General features: G+C 44.7%; 2 protein-coding genes across 2 annotated transcripts; both read right to left on the bottom strand.

Moving 5' to 3' along the window:
• Window positions 1-1,962: 1,962 nt before the first annotated feature.
• CHRNB3 (cholinergic receptor nicotinic beta 3 subunit) lies at window positions 1,963-11,984 on the bottom strand. Its single transcript, XM_085317034.1, has 6 exons — window positions 11,931-11,984; window positions 9,664-9,815; window positions 8,646-8,690; window positions 4,545-4,654; window positions 3,421-4,303; window positions 1,963-2,097 (listed from the first exon to the last, which is right to left on the bottom strand). The coding sequence occupies exons 1-6, from the start codon at window positions 11,971-11,973 to the stop codon at window positions 1,963-1,965; spliced, it is 1,368 nt and encodes a 455-aa protein (XP_085173160.1). The 5' UTR covers window positions 11,974-11,984.
• A 3,621-nt stretch (window positions 11,985-15,605) lies between these two features.
• IQCN (IQ motif containing N) lies at window positions 15,606-17,015 on the bottom strand. The gene has a single exon (XM_085317886.1). It carries the CDS (start codon window positions 17,013-17,015, stop codon window positions 15,606-15,608), a length of 1,410 nt encoding a protein of 469 aa, XP_085174012.1.
• Window positions 17,016-24,901: the final 7,886 nt, after the last annotated feature.

Genomic DNA, 24,901 nt, shown 5'->3' on the forward strand with positions numbered 1-24,901 from the left:
GCAGGGTATTGTCATCTGTCTCGCCTTGCAGACAGACAGACCCCTGGCAGCAGTACTTAGAGGGAAAACTTCACATCGATTGAATTCATCAACTGCCACACAGGAGGGTTTGAAAGCTGTTCTGCTGTGGATATTTCACAGGTCAGGGGAACAAACTGATCTGAACAGTGCAAGTAAAGAAGAGATCCCAGCAGCTCAAAATAAGGCCAATATGTAAGATTCTTATGTAGATATCAGTGTTTACATGAAGACATCTATCTCTATATGTTAAGTGGGCTGTTTTATATTTTTGCAATATAATAACCAGCTCTGAATGCTCCACCTGCCCTGTCCCAAACATAAAACATAATGAACAAGAACATGCAAAACTCTCTATTTGAGTAGATTTAAAGCAAGGCTTTCTAAATGGGCTAAAAGTTATTCTGACAAAAACAGCAACAAATACATGGGCATTCTTTGCCCATGGGAATCATTTACTAAATACAGCTTTATTAATAATGTTTGCACAAGTGAACAAAGCTTTCTGCAGTGACAAAACAACACTGAGGATGATCTTAACTTAGAGAGGTCTGGTGCATGCACATAACCCAAGCACACAAGTATGTTCGTGTATTTTTATTATCTTCTAACTTCTACCCCTAGGGAGAGAGTTTCAAAGCTAGCTAAAGGCTTAACACTAGAGTCACACCAAGATTCTTGGAAACTGGGTGTCTGAATCCCTTGTTAGCCTTCAACACCGAAAATGTCYAAGTGGGGTTCTCTAAAGGACTCCATGTTGGCGTAACTTCACCTCAGTGAAAGGTCACCCATACCTTTTTTGTGAGGTCTCATTTACACTTTTAAGCAGTGTTTCTAATAAAGCAGAAGTATCCCTTCTAAATGACCCAATGGAATGAAATTCCAAATTGGCTGGGAAACATGAACAAGCCAACACTCAAAGAGATAGCTTTCTGGTAGACAGTCCAACTCACAGCTCTACGAGAAACTTCACTTCTGCACTAACCACAAGTTTCATTTACCAAAAATGATTTCCAAGGATTTCCACAGCTCCTCTCCAGCTGGACCATTTTGGAAGCTCATCGTTGCCATGAGGAACAGCACGGCCAACTTCCCCCATGCTTCAGATCTTTTCCCACTTCCAGCCCTGTGGAAGGGCAGGTGCAGCAATTGCAGTTTCTAAATGTGGAGTGCAAGGAAAACTTTAACTTGTTCAGCCTTTTTGAATGTTACTGAGGACAAGGTACAAATGCAAATAATACTGAACAGTGGGTAACAATTTGCAATGTCCCAATGGCCAAGGGGAGAGACAACATGTGCATGCCATAAAGGCTGATAGCAGGTTGGCAGAGCTGCAAGTTCTCTTAACTGTTGAGCCAATCCTGACAGCAAGGTGAGACCACAGAGTTAAGGTTTTCAATGATGTGGCATCTAAAAGATATTTGTACTTTTTCTAATGCACATGCAATGGCCAGTTCTGATAAATGTACAAGGCAATCTAGAGAGCCTTTATRGTTTATACTTGAAAATGTAGATAGTTAAACTGAGTATTGTTTCAATGTTCCTACTACAGTCTAAGTTATTTTATAATGTAACATTTTAACTAAAGAATCTGACTTTTAAACATATTTTTTGTACCAAAAGTACTATTTGCATTTCAAACTAATAATTTTGGCTCATGCTGTAGTATCACCAGGCTATCAGATACGATACTTATAACTTGATTGTGCACCCCAGCTCACTTCTGTACTCAACTTCCACCAAGCCCTTCCCTGACCTCAGTCAAGTCTCTAACTAGTACAGTTGTGTGAAGATAGAAAGCACCAGTCAATGCCCCTTGTTACCATCACCACCTTCACTCAGTCTTGCTGTTGCTTCCTGTTCTGAGCAATAAAAATGAACAAGCCTAGATGCTCCGCCATTGCGTGGCACTGTGTTTGGTGTATGCTAGTGKGGGAGCATTTTCTACAAGCTACTGTTCAGCCACATCCGTAGTGCCGGGGTAAAGATGAGAACTGAACCCGTTACTGACACCACCAGAAATAACCATAGGAAAATCCGATCCAGGACCTGAGCTACAAATTTCCAGTCTTGGACAACCTGGGAAGAAAAGAGGGAAAACAACCAGCGATATTAATGAGCCTGGTATTTTGAAGACTCTTGCATGTATTTCAGTTGTACAAATCTTATTTTAAAAAAATAGAAGTGCATAGTATACTGTAGCCTGAAATCAACATTGCAGAAAAAAATGACTTTTTCATCACCATAGCTGCCAGTCCCTCATGCACCAAGGCATTTCCATAACTTTAAGCACATGATAATCGGAGACTTCTTTCAGTCCATACAAAAGCTTTTAGCTAAATGCACATGTAAAAGTTTGCTAACTCAAGCTTCAAGATGTGTTTCTTTTAACAGAACTGCATTTTCCTTTGAGTGCTAGTGCTTGGCTCTAGCAAAGCACTTTAACACAGACATTGCTTCCAGCACAAGTGGTCCTGTTGGTCTCTTTTTGTTAAGTGCTCTGCTGGCTCAGGTTGCGCATGTCCACGAAGGGGTTTTTTTCTGACCCAACCCTGCACACGTGCCAGAGCTATTTACACAAGTAATTCAGTGGACTCTGTTTACAATGATCTCAGCTTCAAACAGAAGGCTTCAGGCACAGACACTGTTATGTTCAAACACTTCTCTGCTGCACATTTAATTTACTGTTCTTCCTTCTGCTGAAGCCCTCTCAGCATGCTTTGAACAAAGCCCTGGCTTTTCTTAGGAGGTTGCTAACAATAGCTTTTCACTTTCCATACTCTGTTGTGCTCATTCCTCTCTGCTGTCCTGCCCTCACCTGGGATGCACTGTTTATGTACATTGTAGCTGAGTTAATTTTTAAATTTTTGGTATTTTAATAGCAAGGTAAATTGCTCTGGGAGGAGAAAAATGATATTTAGGGAGTAATCTAAACTGAGAATGGTGTAAATCAAGAAGACCCCCCTCAAAACAGTGCAGCTACACTGCGTAGAAGAGCTAGGAGGCCAAGACCAAGTCCTGGTGATGACTGTAGAGCCTGCCTATGGGTGTTGAGATAGATAGGTATAGTTCCGGAGCATATGGCAGCTCAGAGATGTTCCACACTGGCGCCTGCCCCCAGCTCAAGCAGGACAAGATTATCCAAATAATCCCAAGACAGTATTTCCTCTGGGATAGGCTGCTGTGGCCTCTTGTAAGTGAGGTTCAGCACAGTACTGCTCCCCTTAGAGCAAGGTGTTTTCCTGGAAACCATGTCATCTACCAAGCAGGGGAAGCCCCCAGAACATGCCCCAGATGAGGGCAGGAGGAAGAGGCAAATAGAAAAGCATGCAGAAAAGGGGAAAACTTAGAAACTACTAATGTCAGGGAACCTGCAATCTCTTCTTGCTTCCCCTCACCTACCTGTCTGATGAAATGCTCCTTTTTAACATGTCTGGAAATGTATCGAATGGAATCAGCTGCCTTTTCCAGGAAGGCAATAACAATTTTCTCTCCTTCTTTTGCTTGCTTGTATTTCTGCTTCCCTGAGAGCTTTGATTTCAAGGTGGTTCCCTTTTCCTCAGCTTCTGAGAAGGAATAACGATCCACATGGCCCTTCATGCAGAGCAGCCGAGGCAGTTTCTGGAGGAAGAGTCTTTTCACCCAGGGTGCCATGGGATGGTAAGTTGCTGAGGAGCGGTGGTGGACGTTGATAACAAAGACAGTCACGATGATAGAGAGGGTCACAAATATCATGATGAACAGCAAATACTCGCCGATCAGAGGGATGACTTTGGAAGAAGAAGGGATTATTTCCTCAATCACTAGCAGAAACACAGTGAGAGATACAAGAACTGATGTAGACAGTGAGAGCTTTTCTCCTTCATCTGAAGGCAGGTAAAACACCAGGACAGTTAGAAAGGACAATCCCAGGCAAGGGATTATTAAGAATAGAGTGTAAAACAGTGGAAGGCGTCTCAAAACGAAGGAGTAAGTGACAAATGGGTAGGAGTATAGGCCATCCTTCCTGTTGCCTTTCATACCTTTGGCATTTAAGATCTCCCATTCTCCGTTATCAAAGAAGTCTTTCCTGTCCACATTTTCATCCACTAGAACCAAGTCCACCATACTGCCATCGTATGTCCATGACCCAAACTTCATGGAGCAGTTCTGCCTGTCAAAGGGGAAGAAGGTCACATCCATGGTGCAGGAGCTCTTGTAGCTAGCTGGCGGTGTCCAGGTCACTGCTCCATTGTACTTCACTATGACTTTGGTCATCAGGGAACCTTCAAAACGTCCATCAGCACTGGGAGGTGGACAGGGAGAAACAGTGCCAGGTTCAGGACCACACTCACCCCAGCCCAGCCCCACCACAACTCTGCTCTCCACCCCAGGGCATGAGGGAAGTGGACATTCACATGGCCCAGAGGAGCAACTTTCTAATAGTACATGTGGGCTTCAGGACACCTAGCGCACCTGGCACACATTGCCCAAGTTCACCCGTTCATCTCTGGCCTAGGTCCTGAGCACATAGCCACACTACTCACTTTTCAAATAAAACGATGTCAGGGAGCCAGAGCGACTCGGAGGGGACGCGGATGGCAGTGATCCCACCATACTCCTCTGGATTCCAGGAGAGCTTGTGGTCGATCCATTCCTGCAACAAGCCAGCAGCCCTCTGCCCACTCGGACACAACAGCCTCACTCATCCTCCTGCATCCGTTTCAGAGGAAGTGCATTACACGGCACTATAGGCAGCACTGGCCTGGGGCTCCCCAGCTGCAGAGGAGACACCCTGCAGGCACGGCTGGGGGATGTTAATCCCCACAAGCACTGTCCTTCTCAATACAGCTGGGACTGATCATCCCACCCCTTTCCAGGCAGCCTCAGGATGCTCCTGGAAAGTGTCAAGTCTCAGTTCACTTACAGTCTTGCCCAGCCCACCTTGTGCCAGAGGGCAGTCTAGAAAGAAAGAGCCCCCTCCTTTGGGTATGGCACCTGGTCTTACCTGGGAGAGCCACCCCACAGCGTTCTCAGCTGGCATCTACCCCATAGGAGACACAAATGGCAGAGCTACTTTTACCCAAGGGACAGAGAGGTGGTCTTTAATTACTTTTCAGTGAGGACCTGGCCTTATTCAGTGCACAGGACTGACATCTCCCAATGTCTGTGCACTGTTCTTGAAAATCAATTATTTTCCCAGCAAAGACACCCGCACGCTATTGCAGGAAAAATAACATGATACTGTTTCAAAGCATTTGGTGACAATTCTGAAGAGACGACGTAATAAAAAAGCAAAAGCACAGAGTCCTGGCCACTTACATCATACTGAACTCCACAGAAGTTTTCTCTCATATCTATTTTTTCAGCTGGGGAGAGCCTGGCAAAGTGGCTCCAGGGATCTGGAGATTTCCACAGAAGTGCAGTAGAAGRGTGGCTCTCTGATACCTGGCCATTATTAATGGGTTTTCTGCGTTGCCCTGAGGAATGACAGTGAGGGGAAGCAAGAGCTATGGACTGTTGTCCATGTCAAGATGAGATACAATACCCAGAGACAAGATACCTTCCATTAAGCTCCAGTGCCAAGAGCTCCCCAGGAATCTGAGGGCCTCAGCATCTCTAGGCAGTTTCCTGATTGTCTATGGATGGACCAAAAAGCAATAATCTCTGTTGCTTCTCCTGCCATACTGTTCCAATCTTACTTCTTTGGATCAGCATGCTTTTCTGCTTTTCACAGCCATCCCTACCCAATTGTGTTAYTGCAGGCCTTTATAGGGTGACAGTTCACCCGAGCTTCAGCAGAGACTGAAACAGACAGGGAAACACAAAATATTCCTCCCTGGGGATGGGGAAAAGGCCCAAGGCAGAGGGGTGGTACAGGCCTCCTAAGATCAGGGCTGGACCAAGGTGCAGGCAGAGGAGGCAGATGCAGAGGCTGGTACCAAGGTAGGTGCAAGGCGCTGAGGTCTATAGGCTGTTGCATGAGGGGACAGCCAGGGCCACAGCAGCAACCCTGGCTCACAGCCTGAGCTAATGTACCTGACGCAGATACCCATGGGTCACCTGAGAACATAGTCATCCCCCCAGAGTGAAACTGGAGCCATTTCTCAGCTTGGATTTTCTGCTGTCTCTGCTGTGCTCCTTCCTCCCCACCATCCTGCATTGATTTTTGTCGCAGTTAAAGTGCTCTTTCATGTCTGCAAGGCAAACAGTTGTGTGTCGCCTTGCCAGAGCCCAAAATAGACAGCATGGGGTCTTTGAAGGTAAGCAGTTTAAAATGGGAATCTCCCCATGGGCTCTGTGCTGACGTGAATGGCACCAGTCAAGGCAAAGGGCCCTTTTCTCTCTTACCCGCTCCAAATCCAGCTCTCCCTTTGCTCCAGCTGTGCCAAATTTCTGCTCCAAAGCCACCACTCAGGCTCCTCACACAGCAAGGCCAAGAAGCAGTGGACCCAGCTTCACAACCCTCGCTAACAAACTCTACAAATTGCCTGACCTCAGGTAATTTCAGCAGCTCCTGAAAGCTCCTTTGCACCCTCTGTGGGATGACGTCAGGTCTCACCATTTAGCAGCCAGATTTTCCAAAAGAAGAAAAATACACAAACTCCATGGTTCTGAGCTTTGCTCATCCAAGAAAAGCCAAACTCATGGGGAAAAGTAACGTTCATTGGACTAGATGATCTCCAGAGGTCCCTTTCAACCTTACTGATTCTATGATTCCCCCTCAACCTTATACACCAGACTTCTCTGTCCTCCCCAGCTGCCACAAAAGGAGAGGATGTGCATCAGTAGAGTTCTGATTTGTTTGATTTTTTTCACTTTTCCCTACCCAAAAGAAAAATCTGTTTTAATTCTGCTTAGTTTTTTTCACCTTTCCCCAGCAGTCATCCCACACTTTCTAATAATCTGGATTCATGCTGGGAGAACCCTAGGGAAACACACAAATTCCCAAAGCAGGATACTAGGGTCAGATAACAGGTATCTAACACTCGGCTTGACCTCCTAGGAGTGCCAAATGTGTGAAAAACAGAGTGTTTCATTTATTTTCTGCTCCCTTTGCATTTCATTTGGGCTTTGTTGTTCTCAGCCCATCAGATGGAGAAGGGGTACTTMAAATGGTAGCAACTAGTGAGAGCCCAGCTTAGAGGTTAATTTGAAAATCACTGCCCTGATTTCCCCCTGTGGAGCTTCCGAGGCAAAAGTCTGAGCACCTTTTTCCAAAGGCCTCCAGAGAAACTGCTGTGTCCTCAGTGCTGTCCTCCCCGGTAGGTTCTACCACATGAAGAGGCACAGAGATATGAGAAAGTGATTTCCTCCTACTACTCTTCTTCACACCAGAGAGGCTATGCTGTGGACTAGGGACCACATCTCTACCCCATGCAATATGCATGGAGTAACCTGCAGGAGACCCTGATTTCCCAGGGAGTGAGAGCTGACATAGGCCCCAAGCTGAGGATCAGAGGAGATCAGTGTTRCAGTACAAACTGTGACTGCAGCTTGCATGGGCTAATCCAAAGCTCATACCCATCATACTGTTCAGATAGAGCAAGAAAACCAGGACCTGGACCTATGCACATAAGAGACCCTGCAGCTGCAGCTGCAGCTGCAGCTGCAGCTGCAGCTGCATCTGAAAAGGGGAAAAATGCTTCAAGGTAAGCTCTCAACTGGCTGGATTCAGTTTAGCAGGAAATTTCCTTGCAAAAGGGGGATTCCTCTGCTCCCTGCAGGAAGGGGAGTTTGTCCCTTGTTCTTTGAGGGACGTCTCTGCATGTTATGTCCATACAGCATTTAGGGGCCTTGATCCACTGTAAAGTCACCTCGGTGTTGCAGGCACCACATTAAGAGCAAAAGCTGAGCTGCATTTCTGCTCCACSAGCCCAGCAACCTCTAGAAACTACTTCCTATAGCATCCTTTCAGGTAAGGCTTGGGTTTTATATTCTCTGCCTAGGATCAACTGATGCATTTATAGATATTCACATGTCTGGGAGACTTGAAATAATTGTCACAAGGTCAATAAGCTGATGCAATGTAATCTAAACCAAACACAATGATGTTCTCCAGGAGCAAAGAAGAAAGGAAATCTATTGCTCAGCTTGTACCTTTCCTCCATTTGTATAAATTAGCATCATTTCTGGAGACAAGTCTATCAGGAATAGGTGAATAATTTGCAGAAATCCCACAAAATTTTGTTTTGGGCATGCCAAGCTGGCCTTTTCTTTCTCTTCACTTATGCAGAAGAAGAAACCTCTCTGAGGCATCAGCCTCAGCTGAGGRGAGTGAGACAGGGCTTGGATGACCTCTAAGTGTGAGACAGGATAGTCCGTTGGGGCACTGCGGGATTAGGAGATGTCAYGTCCCCAAAACACAGCTGCCGTCAGCCCATGGCTGTGGGACAGGCCAGAAAAAAGAAGATACCCTCTTTCTTGGCCCTCTGAAAGAGATCGCTGTCCAGCTGCATCGGCTTCTCTGCCCCTTCTTACATTTTCTGGGGTGATGGGACTAAGGTAAAAGCCTTAAAAATCTTTTTTTTTTAAAAAAAAAAAAAAAAAAAAAAAAAAAAAAGTGCTGCTTAGCTCTCGGCATCACTGAGGTAGATCGGTGGTGCACTAGCAGCAGGCCACGGTGGGGAAAGGTGGGTCTTGTTTACCTGCTTCAGCCACACGTTGGTTGTCATCAGCTGGTTCTTCTCATCCTAGGGCAACATGAGGGGGAGAAGACTGAAATGCCAAAACAGCCGCTGAGAGCTGACCTTCTGCCCATGCCCATCCCGCCCCTACGCAGAGCTGAGCAGCTCCCAATAGCCAGCTAGACCATGGGACAGGGTTCTCCAGCCACCACTGGAGAAACAAAACRACTTTCAAGGTGGAAAATCAGGGCCTGGCACTTCACAGTAGCCCAAAGGAAGAAGACCGTGGAGCAGGGATACCATGAAGCTTGGCCAGCTCATGGGGTCAGGACAGCCCAGCCCAGGTTGTCCTCAGGTTGGTGATAGCGTGATGTCCCCACTGCCCAGCCAGACTGAGTCTGGAAAGATACGTGCAGAAATGTTATCTTGAATATGTACATAAAGCACAGAGTTAGCATCTTCCTTCCTCAGTCCAGGGGGATGCAGGAGTGCACCGTCCTGTGGGCACATCCATGCCCAGGTACCCCGTGCAAATGCCCCTGTGCATTGTAGTAATGGAGGCAAAAGGGGGAAAGGAAATTTTCCAATGGGGGGGGAGAGAAAAAAAAAGCATAATCTCTTTTGCCTCCAGTATCTTATCTGAGTGAACAGTTGGGTCCAAATATCAGCTGCCTTTGGCCTGATTGGTAAAATTGTGGTCAGACTGAACATTGTCCAACCAGCTCCACCCTTCCCCACCCCYGTCTCATGGCTGCCTCATCAATAAGCAGTAAAAGTAGGAGCCAGGGACTGCATAGCATGGAGCAGCTGATTAACATCTGTTGCAAAGAGGCCTTATTCACCGAGAACAGTGGTGGAAACAGGGCAGGAGATCACACCACCACCACCATCACCTCACTCTCAATGTGTGTGGCCCAGTCAGCACTTTGCATTTCCTGTCTCTRAGGGCAAAAGCRAACAACATAACCAGCCCTCCCAGAYGGATACAAGACCATCCATAAAGGACAGGATGTCCTACCAAGTCTGATGTAACACTTACCACATCCACCAGCTGTGAGATCTTTAACCCGAAGAGGACTTTGATAGTGTCGTTGGAGTTTTCCACCGGGCGGACCCATTTCTGATAGCCTTGAAATAAGTGCTTCAAGAGCGCATCCTCATTTTCAGCAATTGAGCCAAAGGCAGCCACATCTGGAAGAGAGCACAGAGAACAGGGGAAAGCAGAGGTGAGGCACAGTGTGACCTGAAGAAATGAGGCAGTGCAGTGATGTGAGAGAAACATGCCTCTGGGCAGACCCTGCCAGTGAAGTCTGTACGAACCAAGCTGCACGGACTCTCCACGCAAGGCAAGTGGCAGAAAGGGGAGGGGAAGGCAAGACAGCCCAGCTGAGGCTGTGATGACTTTGTATCAGATTTCTGGGTTTTGCAGCCTTTTTGTCTTGAGTTTGTCCTGCACGGGCTTTTTTGTTTATTATTCTCTAGAAGATCTTCAAGCTTTGAGTATCAGATGCTTTCAGCTGTGAGTAGGAAGAACCAGCCTGATAAACACCATGCTGGGAAACAACACCTGTTTTACCAGATGCTTGTGGTATACCACAGAGAGCTGGAGCCACAGGGAAGGTCYGGTTGCTGTGGGGCAATTGCTGCTGGCTGATTTGCAGCCAGGAGCAAGAGCAATATGCAGCAGGGATTTCACCACTGGGTGACATCCTGCTTTTTTCGACAGCTGCTTGAAATAGAGGCTGTCTGGCATAAGGATCTTGGCAGCTGCATTTCCCTGCTGGAAGTTATGGTGCCTTGAAGCCAGATCTGTGGGGACCAATGCAGCATTGGGAAATAAATCCTCCCCGCTGGCATTAACCAAGCGATAGTCGCAATGGCTGAGGAGCTAAAGGAGCCAGTGCAGCACACCTCCAAGGAGGATCTGCAGGGAGGTCCCTGCACCATGGAGGGCAGGAGGGGACACCCCTGCAGACCCTCCTTGGAGGTGTGCTGCACCTCCCTTGGGGTGCCAGGATGAGGCTGTGGGGAGCTGGGGAGACCCAGCAGAAGGACCGGCTGCCACAAAAACTGCTCACCCACCACAGCTTTCCAACGAACAAAATCATCTCCCAATTCTTTCAGGATGACCTCAAAAGCGTCATGAGGTGCAGATCAAAGTAGCACTGTCATCCTGCACCTGCAGCCACAGGAAATACCCATTCCTCTGAGACATCTTGTAAACTCTGAAGCCTAATGACTGCTAGTCACAGGGCAACAACCAGTTTCCTCACTGCAACTGCGGCAGAGTTACCAAGCCTTGGGGAGAAGGAAGCCATCTGAAGAGAGGGCGCTTTCGCTCTCCTTTCCACCAGTTTTCCACCACAGCCAGGGATGCACTCACATGACTTTCAGAGCAGTTTAGAGCAGCTTCTGGGGTCACCTTGTTTGGCCACTCTGTCACAAAACAACACTTTGGCCTGACCTCTCTATATAACCTCGCTTACAGAAAAACGCCGCTGATCAGAGCTGGTACTTCACAGGCGTACCATGAAGTCCCAGGGCCCTAATGCCCTGGGAGAGCTCGGCAGGGATTTGGCCAAGCCGTTCATCCCAGAGCTGGAAGTGCTGCTTCTCCACTGCAGGATAAGCCGCAGAAAAGAGCGAAAGAGACAGACTGGAGGAGAGAAATCCCACAGAAAGGAAAGGCCAGAGGAATAAGGTTGGTGCTCAAATAACATAGCCTCAGTACCTGTGGAGGGGACAGCTTGAAAGTATGCATGGGAGGCAGTTTTTAATGAGGAGAAAGCCTCATATCAAGGTGGAAAATAGCCTAACAGCCCCTTCAAACAAGCCCCATTTGATGATGAGGTTAAAAAAAGCAGTGGCGAATACATTGAACAAAGGAATATTGCCTTTTTTTGGGGGGGGAAGCAGAGAAGCAAGCTGAAGGTCAGATGCATCCCTATGTCATCTATTAAGAGCAAAAGTTTTTGCGCTGCCTGCCAGGTTGCTACGAGTAGAAGCCATGGAGCTGCATTTGCCGGGTAGCCCCTGGCTATTGAATATAAATGACATTTTTCAGGTTGGACCAGAGCCCTGGTATTTTGCTTTAATTTCTACCCCACCACCCTCACACCATCTTTATTAAAACCTCGTTGTCTAACTGGTTGTGGCTGCAATACAAAGTTAGGAGCTGATACAGCCCTCTCTTGCTAGTCAGCAAGTGTTAAAAACAGGACTATCCGCCTTATCCCTAACTGGATAGCAGAAAAAAACTTGGGCATCTTGCAGCCTCAGCCTGGAAGGAGAAGAAATAGCACTTACCCGCACGGCTCAGACACAGCGCCAGGAGCGCGAGACAAAGCATGGGCACCACGGCGGCTCTTCCTTTAAATCTGATCTTCTGTCTTCATCAGCAACTTGGTCTCATCCTAGCAGGGGACCGAAACAATCTCATTAAAAACCAAGGTGGGCAATTAATTCTGCGAGGCAAGAGAGCACCTCTCGAGCCGTATCTGGCACCGCAGAGAAGCTCCGTGAAGCACACTTCATTGATTTTTTGTCAGCTGTCACATCCCGTAAATCTAAAACAGGGCTCTGGGTCCTAAGCGCTGGCTGACTTATTCTTGGCAGGATTCGTGGGGTTATAGCCACAATGGTCTAGGAATAGGAGTGAGGCAAGGCTTGCAGGGAGGAGGAATGTCTGTTATTAGACTATCAGTTGAGAAAAGCTGTAGTTGAGCGAAGGAAAAAAAAAAAAAAAAAAAAAAAAAAGCTGCAGGTCAGACCTGAAGAAGGATGGTATGCCTAAAAGCTTGTCTCTTTCCTCCAGCTGTAATTTTTGGTCTAAAAAAAGCTGGAGCCCCCCTGCGGACTTACCTGATTCCTTTTTCATGGTACGGTTGCTGTTTGACAATCCTAAAAATAGATATGAGGGGGAAAAAAACAGCAGGTGTATGTGGGAAAACAGTGCTGATTCTGTAAAGTTACCTCTCATCACACATGCACAAAATCACACACAGCAGCTCAGAAATGCCTGTGCAGGACTGTCACTCAGCTTAGCAGAGTGTATGGTCCCAGAGCCCTGTGTTCAGCAGTGATAGTGACGGGACTTTCCATTATTTAGCAAGTTCTTCTTTAGGTTTCATTACTCTCAAGTTACTCCTTGGACCRGGCTTCTTTACAAACCACCAGAAATCACTGATATCAAGCAGGACATGGGCTCATTTTTTTTCCCCTCTCTCTACCTTTTCTCTGCCCAGGGATCCAGCATCTTCATTTACAGGAAAACTCTGATTCTCTTCCCAAAAGGGAGTCACTTGGCCACTTGTCTGCAAAAAAAGATTTTTTCTCTCTCTGAACCTTTCAATTTCAAGGAAGACCAGCTCAAAATTCCTTTAGTTTGCCTCCAAACCCAAAACTGCTTCTGCCTTGATTGATTTTTTCTGGCTGTTTTCTGTGTCACTGATTTCCTACACATTTGCTGCAAACAAAGTTGTTTGTGGCTCTCTGTACATCCTCAGAGTTGGTTTTCAGGTACTGACAAACACTCATAACTTAGAGGAATTTCATCGCTTTCTGACTTTTATGTGCAAAGCCTGTTTTTTGTTTTTTACACCCACTTCTTATAGCAGCCCAGGCTTTGGTAGAGCCRTTAATTACCCGATCCAGGGTTGCCTCATCAAAGGTCCTCACCGAGGCTTTCTTAGCAGGGCTGAAGCATCAGTGGTGGACATGCATGTTCATCGTGCACCATTCCTCCACTCCTTATCCCGGCTGCAGAAAAAGGCTCAGACACAACAGTGCTACCAGCCAGCAGAGGACTGTGTCTCGTTGACACCAGCTGTTCTCACCACCAGCTTGCTCAGCCTACCAATTAGATCCACGTCAGGCACATGCCCCTGCCGTGACTGAAGTAAGTTGCTCTAGTCAAGGTGCACAACAGGAATTTTCTGTGCCAGCTTCAAGAGAATGGATGATATTAGGCTGGAACAGTGCAGACAGACACCACCATGACCTATCACCACTTTGAGAGTAGATCAAACACATGATCATCTGCTCTGATGTAAAATTTGCTGGGACAAAGCTGCCCCTTCAAAAGACAACATTAGACAGCACTGTTTTGGAGATTGGAGGGAAGACCTGTTTTCAAAAGGTGTTCGCTCACTGCACAGATCTTTGCTGTGAGTTAATGAAGTTAATCTATCAGCTGGCAAGAGGAGTAGGCTCTTAGCTACTGCTTGGAGGTTGTTTGGAGGGAAATTCAACATACACTTTAACATTTCCTCTAGAGCTGCTGCTGGGGCTGTGATGGTGGCTAAGGACCTGACATGCCTGATTTTAGGCYCTCAGAAACATCTGGCAGTCAGAGAAGGGAAATGATACATTGGGAAATAATTTCTATTTGCTTGCTAGTGACGTTTACAAGTCTTCATTCAGCCATGCTCTCAAGCTCTTTGTGAAGGAAAGCATGAGTGGATGCTCCATTTTACAGGCCACACAGTGAAGTGTGTGGAGTGTCCTCTCTGAGACCGAGTGCAAATTTCTGGATGAAACCTGAATCTTCTCCATTGCAAACCTGCCTTTGCTCTTCCAGAGGTTTCATGGGATCCATAAGCAACATCACGCTACGACTCCAGGCCACAGAGAGGCTAGAGCTACTCGAGCACAAACAGCATTTGACCTGGGCCTTGCTTACTGGGCTGATTTAACTCAAATGCTTAAAAAGATAAATCCACCCAGAAGTGATCATTTTCAACCTGCATGGTTAAAATGAGGAGCAACCGAAAACTTGAGGTTATGAAGTCGTGTGCCAAGCTGTTATTTGCAGGCGCCAAGCRGCTGAGCGCGGTGAATGTGTTTTCCCACGAGAGATGGCTGTGGTGGCTGGATCCCAGATGAGAGCTGGAGCTGAACAGTGAGGGGAGAAGACAGGGAGGRAGGAATGACATGGGTAGGAAATGCTGGAGTTGACTGGCCTCATCCCCAGGACCATTCTTCAGCCAGCTCATCGAGTGGCAATGCGCTAGCACGTGCGTCTACAAGGGAGTTTGCAGCTGCTGCTCSCTGCAGCCCCACGGCAGCTCAAACACCTCCTGCTCTGACCCATCTCCACAGCCCCGCTTAGCTTTGCCCTCCTTGCCATTTGCCCTGCTTTGCCTACCCTTTTCCCACAGGGAGCTGCACCATGTTGCAGAAATCCTCAGTCTCTCTGCAGTGTCCCAGGACYACCACCACTTTCCTTCTCCTTTTTGTCCTCTCCCAAGCTAAGAGTCTTTCTCATCAGTCTTGTCACCTTCACCTAGTCTTTTCTCTTTCCCTTCTCCATTTTGCAATTTCTTTCCCCCATATTTTTCTATGTTGTTTCAGCACCCCTCCCTGGCAGGACCAGGATAGTGCAGGCAGCACTGTACAGAGGCCAGTTGCCAATACCTTATCGCCCTCTTAAAAGATGGGGCCATCTGGGGAGCCCAGAGCCCTGGGATATTTAGGTCTATGGGTATAACTGGTTCATCCAAATTGTTTGGGTTACAATACAGACAAAAAAATACATCCTGTGTAACTTTCATTCTATATAATACATAAGGTTTTGAAAACTCGTGCCTTGAGTAATTTATTTGCAGCTGGAACTTTATGTGATGTTATTTGGGGCTAGATAACCAGCTTAAAAAAAAAAAAAAAAAAAAAAAAAAAAGCATTTTGTACTTGTGCATGAATCTGTTTCTGAGAGCAATTCCAGCTTGGGTCTGAAGATATAACCTGCTTCATGCAGTGAGCAAATGAAAAACAGTCTTTGTATCAGCAGGGGAGCAAGCAGCCACTTAGCATAGCAAGTTGGGAGACAGCTGATGGGAGATGGTGATGGAGCCTACCAAAAAAACGCACCCACTTTTGAGCTCCAGGAAGACAGGTGTTTTAGCCATGACAAGTCTCTGCAAGTACAAGAGAAGAGTTTGCAAACCAAGAGCAACCCCCGCCTCGAATTTCACTGGCTTGTTCCTATTGTGAAAAAGTGCTACCTGCTGTCCTTCCCATTTCCACAACCTTTACTTGAATGCAGACCTGAGAAGGCTTTGAGCAGCTGTGTCTTCTGAGAGTGTACAGCCCACGCAGCTGCACTCTGCCTGTTCCCCTCTGAAATTCTTCCACTGTTGCATTGGGGCTGGAAACTTGGAGGGAGATTGAGGACCTTCTGGAGGCCGGCATGTTCTTCAGCACAGTATACACATTAATATTTCTAATATATRGTGCATCATCCTCTGCATTAGATTCTCTGTTTCCCTTATTTGATCCCAACGTTACAACAGGGTCCAATCCAGGATATTGCACCACGTCTTGGGGCTCCTGGGCCAACACCTGAATRTTGGTGTCACTAAATACCTGTGAAATTTGATAATTTTCATGACTGTTTGGTCTGAGTTGATAACTGTAAGCCAAGATCTGGCTCTGCTCTGTTATCTTTGTGGCTTGTCTTTCCATTTTACTGAGCTCCTCTCTGTTTCGGTTCCCTTTCCTTGCAGCCTGGATGTTATCTGCAGCATCMTGGTTTTGCTGTTCAGGTGTGAAGGCCTGGAAGACTTCAAAGGCAGGTAAGGACCTGTTAGCAAGGGCCAAAACGTCATTGCTGAGCATAAGAGAAGACTCTGTTTTAAAGACGACCGCTCTGGGAATAAGAAAAGAACTTGGGTCGTGTCTCTCTCTGCGTTGGTCTCTCAGTCTCTCCTTCTCACTGATATCACTTGGTGTCTGGAGGCCCCTACCCCGATACAGGTGGCACTCTGAGACAGCAGGGATGGTCATCGCCTTGTTTTCTGCTTTTTTCTTCTGATTCAATGCAAAGTAAATGTAAAATGCGAGGGGCAATTGCTGCCGCGTCCTGTGGCCTCGATAAGCTGCCTGAATCCTGGCAGCAGCTTTATTCATTTCATCCACTTCTCTCCGGACTCGATAGCCTCTCCATGTAGCCTGAATGGTTATAGCTGACTGATTTTCTCTTTGGAGCCTCTGGCATGTTTTCCTTTGCTGGGTTGTGTGTGATAGAGTAAGGGGATCCTTTGGAGATATCATATGGAAATCAAACATTTTGCCAGAAACTGAAGAGCTCTGATAGGGATGAGAATGGCTACCAGCTCCATTCCTGCCTGCGTTTGGTGGCATTTTCTCCTCACAAACATTTCCTGAGTTATTAGAGATAGTTGTTTTGTGGGTGCACATCTGTAGAAAAGATTCACAAGCTGGTTTCTTTTTAGATTTAGAAATGTATCTTGTTTCAGACAGATAATAATTCTCATATTTGCTACAAAATGAAGGTGCAACATGCTTGCTAGAAGTGCTTGGAGGCTCAAATTCTTCTGTCTCTTGGTTCATTACATTACTGGATGTTCTTCTGGTGTTTATGGCTTTTTTCATGATGTTTCAATAGAAAGAAATGCAGTCACTGATGTACAGTTGCCTCTGTTGCTCCTTGCCTTCTGCTACCTGGTGAAGTTACAGAAAGATGATTATTTTCATAGCTTAGAAATTTTCCATCATGAGCATTTTCAGCAAATGTACCAGGACTTACATTTCTGTAGAGAAAAGGCTGGATGMGTTACACTTTCTATACTGAAATGCACATGTATACAAGAGCCTCATCATACTGTGCTTTGACACAACCCTTTACTTCAATTTTTGCACATCATGGGTGATTCTACCACCTCTAGTTTTGATAAAACTTTTTTTAAAAGCTACTATTTTCACAGAAGTGACTGAAGTATGCTACCGCAGCAGCAACAAATGTCTCAGCCCCATTTAGCATACAGATCTCAGGGGCTGAGAAACACAGCTCCTCAGCTCGTATCACTGATCCACAGGAGGGATGCCTATGTCCTCACCTTTAGCTTTCTGCAACAGATTGGAAAAGGGCTGAGAAAAGAAAGCAAGTATTARATACTTTCTTGACTGCAGAGCTGACTGCTCTTCGGTTGACTCAAACTTGTTTTGACAATTTCCCTTCACTTTGAGTGCTCTTCTGAAACTCTTTCTCCTGACAACCTTTCAGCAGCAGCATGCCTCATGACCCGTTATATGCCTTCCCGTTCAAAACTAGACCCAGAAGTGTTAAAAGGCCCCCTGGATGGCTGGCAGGCAATCGGAATGCAGTCCGGTCACCTCATTTGAGCATTCCTTTGCTGAGTTTTTAAGTGCCTGGCCTTCTAGGTGGCCATCGAATAAGAAGATGTTTGCTTCTGAAGTCCTGCAGAGGGAAACCACATYCGCTCCATGTAGGCATGTTCTTGCTGGCTGGGCCCACTCACGTTAGGAGCCACTGGAAATGCTTCAACAATCCAGGATCCAGGCTGTCTAGTCCTCCTCAGAGCAAGACCCCTGATGTTTACAGYACCCATCTTTTGCCTGGTATCTCATGGCTGCAGCTCTTGCCCAGGAAGCAGGAATTCTGGTTCTGGGGTTCGATCTCACCTTGGCTCTGTTTGTGCCAAGGGACAGGCTCCCTAAGGGCCAGTTCCTCCCTCTCAAGTTACTGAAGTTCAGTCACTTTACAGCCAAGAATTTGAAAGAGCTGGAGTGTTCCGGCAGCAAACAGGGCATGCATTTGAAAGGGAGCAAAGCTGGGGTGCCACAGCTAGTTCCTATGAAGAGCATGCCTTTGGCTTCAGACCACCTCTGGTTAAAAAGCAAAACTAATCTGGTAGCAGCCAGTCAGAAGACAAAGCTCATGCCTGTCACAGTGGTGGTCTTATCCAGTAGTGTGAAGCCAACTTCTCTCCAGGAAAAGAGTGGGGAAATTTGCAAGAGATTCTTCCTCCTAAGAGTATTCAGTATAGAAGAAATAAGATCAAGATCTTGGACATCCACAAATAATAGCCTACCAATATAAGAGAACAGTTTTGAATAATAAGAATAATTAGCCTGGAAGTATGCTAATATGCTGTGTTAAATGTGCCTGTAAACAAAGTATGGGACATCAAATGTCTTCACATTGTCTGAGTGAAGTCGGAGTAAGATCYTTAAGTGATAAGCAAAATTATTTTTTAGGTAATATGTAATCATAATAGAAGCAATATGAAGGCAATATTAGCTATTAGAATAAGATCTTGTATATATTTGGTGGTATATCTATCAATGGATATAACTTACAACTATATAAGCTAATTGAACAATTTAGAGATACAAAACAGCAAAACAGAAGGGGTTTTAACCCTAAAAGCTATTTACACTGAATGACATCTCTCATATCTGCTACTTGTCTTGCTCCAGACAAGTCAGATGAGCTGAATATGACAAATGTTTACAGTTTCACCTCATCAGAAAGTGTAATTGATGTTCCTTATAAAAGCATGTAAAATCTGGATTTCCCTTTTCTACTGTGCCAGGGCACCCTGTTTCCTAGAACAGTTTTACTGGCATGGGTGTGTCTGGTCAGAAGTACTAACCTGATTAAAGTAAGGGTATTTAAGGTGCCTAGCTTCCGCTGACAGTAAGCAAAGGCTGGGTTTGAATAACTCGCTGAACTGGGACCACAGTCCAGCAGTCTGTGTGCCTTGGGAAGAGGAGGAGGAGGAGGAGGAGGAAGTGGAGGAGAAGGAAGAGGAGGCGCACGTGGGCTCCCAGTCGATGTGCTCTGCCCTCCATTCCTGCTGCAGGAGGACCAGATCGTGCCAGCTCACCCCACAAACACTGGCAAGCGCTGGCCAATGCAGCACACCTGTCCCAAATGACTTTTTAATCAGCYATCAGACTAGTTTCATAAGGTTTGTCGCATTTTAAGGCTCTCAATAAGCCCAGACATTGTGATGTATTAACTACACATGCATCAGACAGGCAGCARAAATAGAAAGGAGCTAAATATGCTGCAGGAAAACTACAGAGGAACACAGATTTCATGCTGCTTTCCTGTGCTGGTAACAGGGATGACCATTTGGCTATGAATGTTATCGTACTCCTCGTTCAGTCAGCTAAATAATCATTYTAAATGATAGCCAGGCTTTATCTTACCATGATCTCTCAGTGCACAGGAGATTTTGCCATGCTGCTGGGATCCTGGTCCCCGATTATGACATCAAGATCCAATATTCTTAACTTTAACACCAAAGTGCAGTGCTGCTGGGTCTCCTTCCAGACAGCAGCACTGCCTCGGTGACCCCTCTTCTGCACTACGTCGACGAGAAAACTGACAGGGGAATTTTTGAAGATACACAAATGAAATCCCAGCTCCAAGGGACTCGACAAGGCYTTGCCTAAAATGTTCAGAGGGTCCAGCTTCCTAAGCAGAGCTTTCATCGTTGATTTCTGGGGCAGAAGTTGTGTTCCTGGTGAACACACTGCCCAGAAAGCTCTCAGCTCCTTTGAGAACCACAGGATGTATCAGAGCTCAGCGCTTCACCCATCCTAAACAAACATTTCTGCTTGCACATACAGTCTTGCGCATAAGAAAAACATCTAAGTAAAATAAAAATTGATATGCAAGCTCATCTTGAAACAAGGAGAGTAAAATCCACTGAAATAATAAATAAGCCTCCTCATTCCTCAGATGAACCACTTATKGGTAACCCAGAACAGTCATCATTTGAGACCTGCATTTCATTTCAATAATGCTTCTAACAGTGCTTTTCACCTTTTTCATTGCAGGCACATTTTATAACAGGCAACAGWACCAGAACACAATAAAAGGCTGCTGACCCAGGTCCCAAACACCCTCTTGCTCATTTGCTGACAACCTCTGTAACCGAGCAGTTCAGTGTCTCAGTACTGTGTACAGAAGATCAGAAAAGGAGTGTAAATGGCAAACATGATAAGAAACTCAGCTGTTTAAATTCTGACATTATTAAACGAAAAGATTAAATGAGTCTTGTGTAAGACAGAAGAGCAATATCGTAGAGAAGCAAGGCAAGGCATGCAAACAAGGCGCAAAAAATGAGAAAATATTCACAATTAGAAAGGATTTCAGCMAAAAAGAAAAGTCTTTCTTCTATAGGCATATCTCATGACAAAGGTGAGGTGAAGCATGTTCAGAAGACTGCATGGTGAGTGTCCAGTGAAAAGCAAACAAGGCCAATGTCATACACTGCATGCATAAACTTACGTTCCTTGCATGAGAGAGTAAAAGACATTGGAGCAGGCTGGTTTTTAATTCTATATAGGAATCCAGTCTGTCAGACAGCACTGGGAACAACAGTGCACAGAAAGCACTATTTGCAGACAATAATTTAATTTAATTACATACTATCACTGAAGATGTATATGTCAATTACCCAGCAGCTATTAATTTAGAATACCAAGAATCCAAAAATCTGAAGTCATAACAACCTTAGTAGACAGGGTGGGAGGTAAATTTCAGTGTTGACAGAAAAAACGTTGTCAACAGGATGATACTGTTAGACTAATCATAACATTATCATAAGCTTGCTTGAGCATTTGAGTTTAAAAGATATTCCTCACTTACAGATGATGTGTAGAGAAATTATAAAGTTGGCTTTTGTATTCGGTTGTCTTTTAATTATATGAGAAGTTACCACCAAGAAATCTGTTTTTTTTCAACTAGTGAGTGAGTGAGTGAGTGAGTGAGTGAGTGTGTGTGTGTGTGTGTGTGTGTGTGTGTTTTAAAGAGCTTGCTTATCAGTAACTCGTATTCCTCAAGTTGAAAGGTCCACAGGTACATTACCACTGGGGGTAGACCTGTGTCTTACCATCCAAGACCAGAAGATTTTCCTACTGTAGAACCTGTAGAAAATGCCCAGTTCTCCTCCATKACAGGAAAATGAATAAACTCTGAGGCATTTCAGTTCCTTCTCAGTGAAAGAAAATTAATAAAAAGATGTTTCTGTCTAAACTCAGAAGGAGAGAAATTAAGATAAGAACTGAACATATATGCAGACTACAGAATTTGAGATTACTGACAAATAGACTCCTCTTCAGTCTTTGAGAAATGATTTTTCTGTAAAACCACCCTGGAGGTGACAGCCAGCAGTAAACATCACAAATATTCATTTATCTGGAAGTGACTTTTGGAGTCCTTGAGAGAAACTGCCACGACAAAACTGCTTGACAAAACACCACATCAGCTCAGGATACTCATGAAACAAGCACACAAGCTTACAGATCAAGCTTAAAATGTTAGAAATTGAAATATTTATCAGTGAGATCACCCGCTGTGGCAGGAGCTTATGTGACACATGCTCTAACAAGAGCAGAGGACTCCACCTCGCTACCTCACAGCCAGTTTGAGAAGAGGCTCTCTGCCCACTTAGATTTTCTTGGCAGGTAGCATTCCTCTGGGCCTGATAGCATCAATATCAATGACTTCATGAATGAAGRACCAGATCCTAAGAAAAAGATCCTAAGAGAAAAAAGAAGAAGAGAACCCCAGACTCAACTGTGAAAGTCAGTGTCCTGAAGTTTCATTCTCTGTAGAACCAGCTGCTATGGTTAGTTATTCTGAACTTGAACAWGCAGGTGAAAGTGATATAATTTCTTAAGTCCAGAATGAGGTCCTTCCCCACTTTAGTAGAAAAAAGGACCATCACTGAATACTCTTTCTTTTCGGAGACACAGATCCAGATTCTAGAGCACTTGAGGCCAAAAAAAGAGTTTACTCCTTCCAGTTGAAGACATATAGGAGGACTGTCCTGAAAAAAAGACAGCAGGGAGAGGACTGTAGATAAGCCCAAGATGAAAGCAGAAACAATTACTATACGCAAGGTATCATCCAATCCTGGWTTTCCCTGCACTGGTCACTGAACAGTAGATCTTCCAGCAGGGAATCAAATATCTTTCTCAGACCCAAATCCTGAAGAGTCAGTTCTTCTACAGACCACGGGTACAGCCAGAGATCTTGAAGCTGTAACAGCTACCTCCAGTGAACCGTGCAAGGAAATGAGGAGACAGTCTTAATTTTCTTGAGTTATAAGAAAGTCCTCTCCAGGTTCAGAGGTTCAGAAAAAGACTTATCTCATGATCATCCTCACACTCCCACTGAGTTAAAAGACTCTAGTAATAGACCATAAGAACCAACAAGGATGCACAGGATAATTATTTTTTCAGGTCCAAAAATGTGTTATCCCAGACTTTACTAGCTGTCTCCCCTGTACAACTGGAGGAGGTAGCTCCAGGAAGATCACTAGACCCTCTAGCACTGCAGACAATAAAAGGCTGATAATCAGCGCTAAATGAATTAACACTGGCAGCATGTCAGAGATTTAATTATGGTTTAATACAACATATCTATTCTCAAGAGATGTACTTGAAAAGCATTTTGTGAATAACTGATTTAAATGCTTTCTTTAGCTTGGTAAGATTACTTAGAGATGACTTTCCTTTGTGAAATGTTTTAAGTCATGGATATAATTTTTCCTGCACATTTTTAAACTCCTTCAGTTATCTATACAATACTACCAGGCTGTCTGCCCAATTTAAGCTGTGGTTCCTCAAAAAGGAGATGTCTATTAAAAATATGCAATTTCTCTTGAAAGCACACAGGAACACAAAGAGAATTCTGTAATAACAATTAAAATAACCATAATATATTTTTTGAATCATGTGTCTACCCTGTGTTGCCATTTTTCTATTAGTAAATCATTATCATGGCTAAAATATGGCAAATAACTTGCTGTGCTTAAAACAGCAGGAGTAACATCCCTGAATTTTCACTCATGACAGGCTTTAAGTGTTAATTTGCAGGCTGTATTTTAGTTGTAAAAATTAGAGAATAGCTTGAAATACTCCTTTTTGTTCTTCCAAAGTCTCCTGATGAGGGCAGATGATGTTGGGAAACAGAAAAGTCTGTAGACTAAAACATAAACCAGTATTAGGACGTATTACAGGCTGGTTTCAAAGAAACATATGATAGAATAATTCTTTGAAATTGATTTAGAAACTGGTTTTCTGGTTTTAGCTTTTCCCAAATGGCTCATTAACTTTCCTCCTAAACTAACCTCCTTCCCACATTCATACCAGGCTTTGCCTTGTACTGTTTCAGATGCAAGGAAACTCCTTCAAAATTCAAGTAGGCACCTGTACTCTGAATCCTATGCAGGGATGAAGGCAAATGAAAAAATAACAAGAGGTAAAATTTCTCAGAAATCTCCATTGCAGTAATGTGCTGCTTCAGTACTTAAGACTAGTTTAGTATCAATGAAGACAAGATAGCAATGGGAGGCAGAGGAGGAAAAGGGGCAGTGACAAAGCATTTTCTCAATGCAACAGGCAGAGATCCAAGTGCATAATTACTCATTTTGTACCCCAAAATATAGGCCAAGTTTCACATGGAATTCTACTCTAGGTCACTGAATATCACAGTTAGATAAGGAAATCTAGTACTTTGTGGAGACGTAAGGAGAAAAAAAAAGTAAACACTATATACAACTCAGATACCCCACCAGGGAAAAAGGAAAACTGGAACAATAGTAGGAAGTGTGTAAAGCAAACACTTCTCTTTTTAAAAGTAGTTATAATGCTCTGCCTGTGGTAGTGTCAGGCCAGTTTTAAAAAAAAAAAAAAACTCTCCCTCCGGATCTTAAGGTTGGGGCATTTTTGCCAACTTTAGCACCAACTTCCTTGAATTGTTTGCTTGATAAAATAGGTTTCACTGAAGCACAGCTACGTGCATTTAAGCAGAAATTAGCTTTTTCACATGCAATTGGGCAAACACCACTACCAAAAGCCTTTGACATCCCTTATTCCCAACATTTCTGTTGTACCTCCCAATCACTTTCTTTCAGAGACGTTCACAAAACCATTGCTACGTGCAGATATCAGCTGTGGTCAGCAAAAGCAGGAAGTGACACCATCCTTGTTGATAGCCTATTGTATGAACTTAACAAATTCCACTTAAAAAAAAGAGAAACTTTTAACAAAAACTTGAGAAAAATATTGTGTTATCTGTGTTATATGAAGAGATAGAATTCCATTCCTAAACTGTCCGGTAGTAACCAACCTTCATCTTTTTGTTGTATATTGCTAGCAGCTAGAGAGATTGAAGTGTAGGGGTAGGGTTGCAAGAAAAGTCAACTGCTGAAGAGCCATCGGCTGTACCAGTGCCAGCCTTTTTCCTCTTCAGAGCTCTGTGATGTTGACAGTCTTCATGGACCTACCAGATAGATGATGCTAGCCCTAATAGCACTATAACAAGGAGCTAGCGGACGCGCACACGAAAGGAAAAAGGAAAAAGGAAAAAGGAAAAAGGAAAAAGGAAAAAGGAAAAAGAAAAAAGGAAAAAGGAAAAAGGAAAAAGGAAAAAGGAAAAAGGAAAAAGGAAAAAGGAAAAAGGAAAAAGGAAAAAGGAAAAAGGAAAAAGGAAA

This window comes from Rhea americana, unplaced genomic scaffold (assembly GCF_003343005.1).
Source record: "Rhea americana isolate MKP2758 unplaced genomic scaffold, rheAme1 scaffold_115, whole genome shotgun sequence".
Lineage (NCBI taxonomy): Eukaryota > Metazoa > Chordata > Aves > Rheiformes > Rheidae > Rhea > Rhea americana.

What these genes read in the sequence shown, in the direction of transcription:
- CHRNB3 (XM_085317034.1), bottom strand. Translation starts at nt 11,973, where the DNA reads ATGCTTTGTCTCGCGCTCCTGGCGCTGTGTCTGAGCCGTGCGG. An exon ending in TCTCACAGCTGGTGGATGTG is followed by an intron (nt 8,691 to 9,663) that starts GTAAGTGTTACA and finishes ATGTTGCCCTAG; the next exon opens with GATGAGAAGAACCAGCTGAT. An exon ending in AGGAGCATTTCATCAGACAG is followed by an intron (nt 2,098 to 3,420) that starts GTAGGTGAGGGG and finishes TTTTCTTCCCAG; the next exon opens with GTTGTCCAAGACTGGAAATT.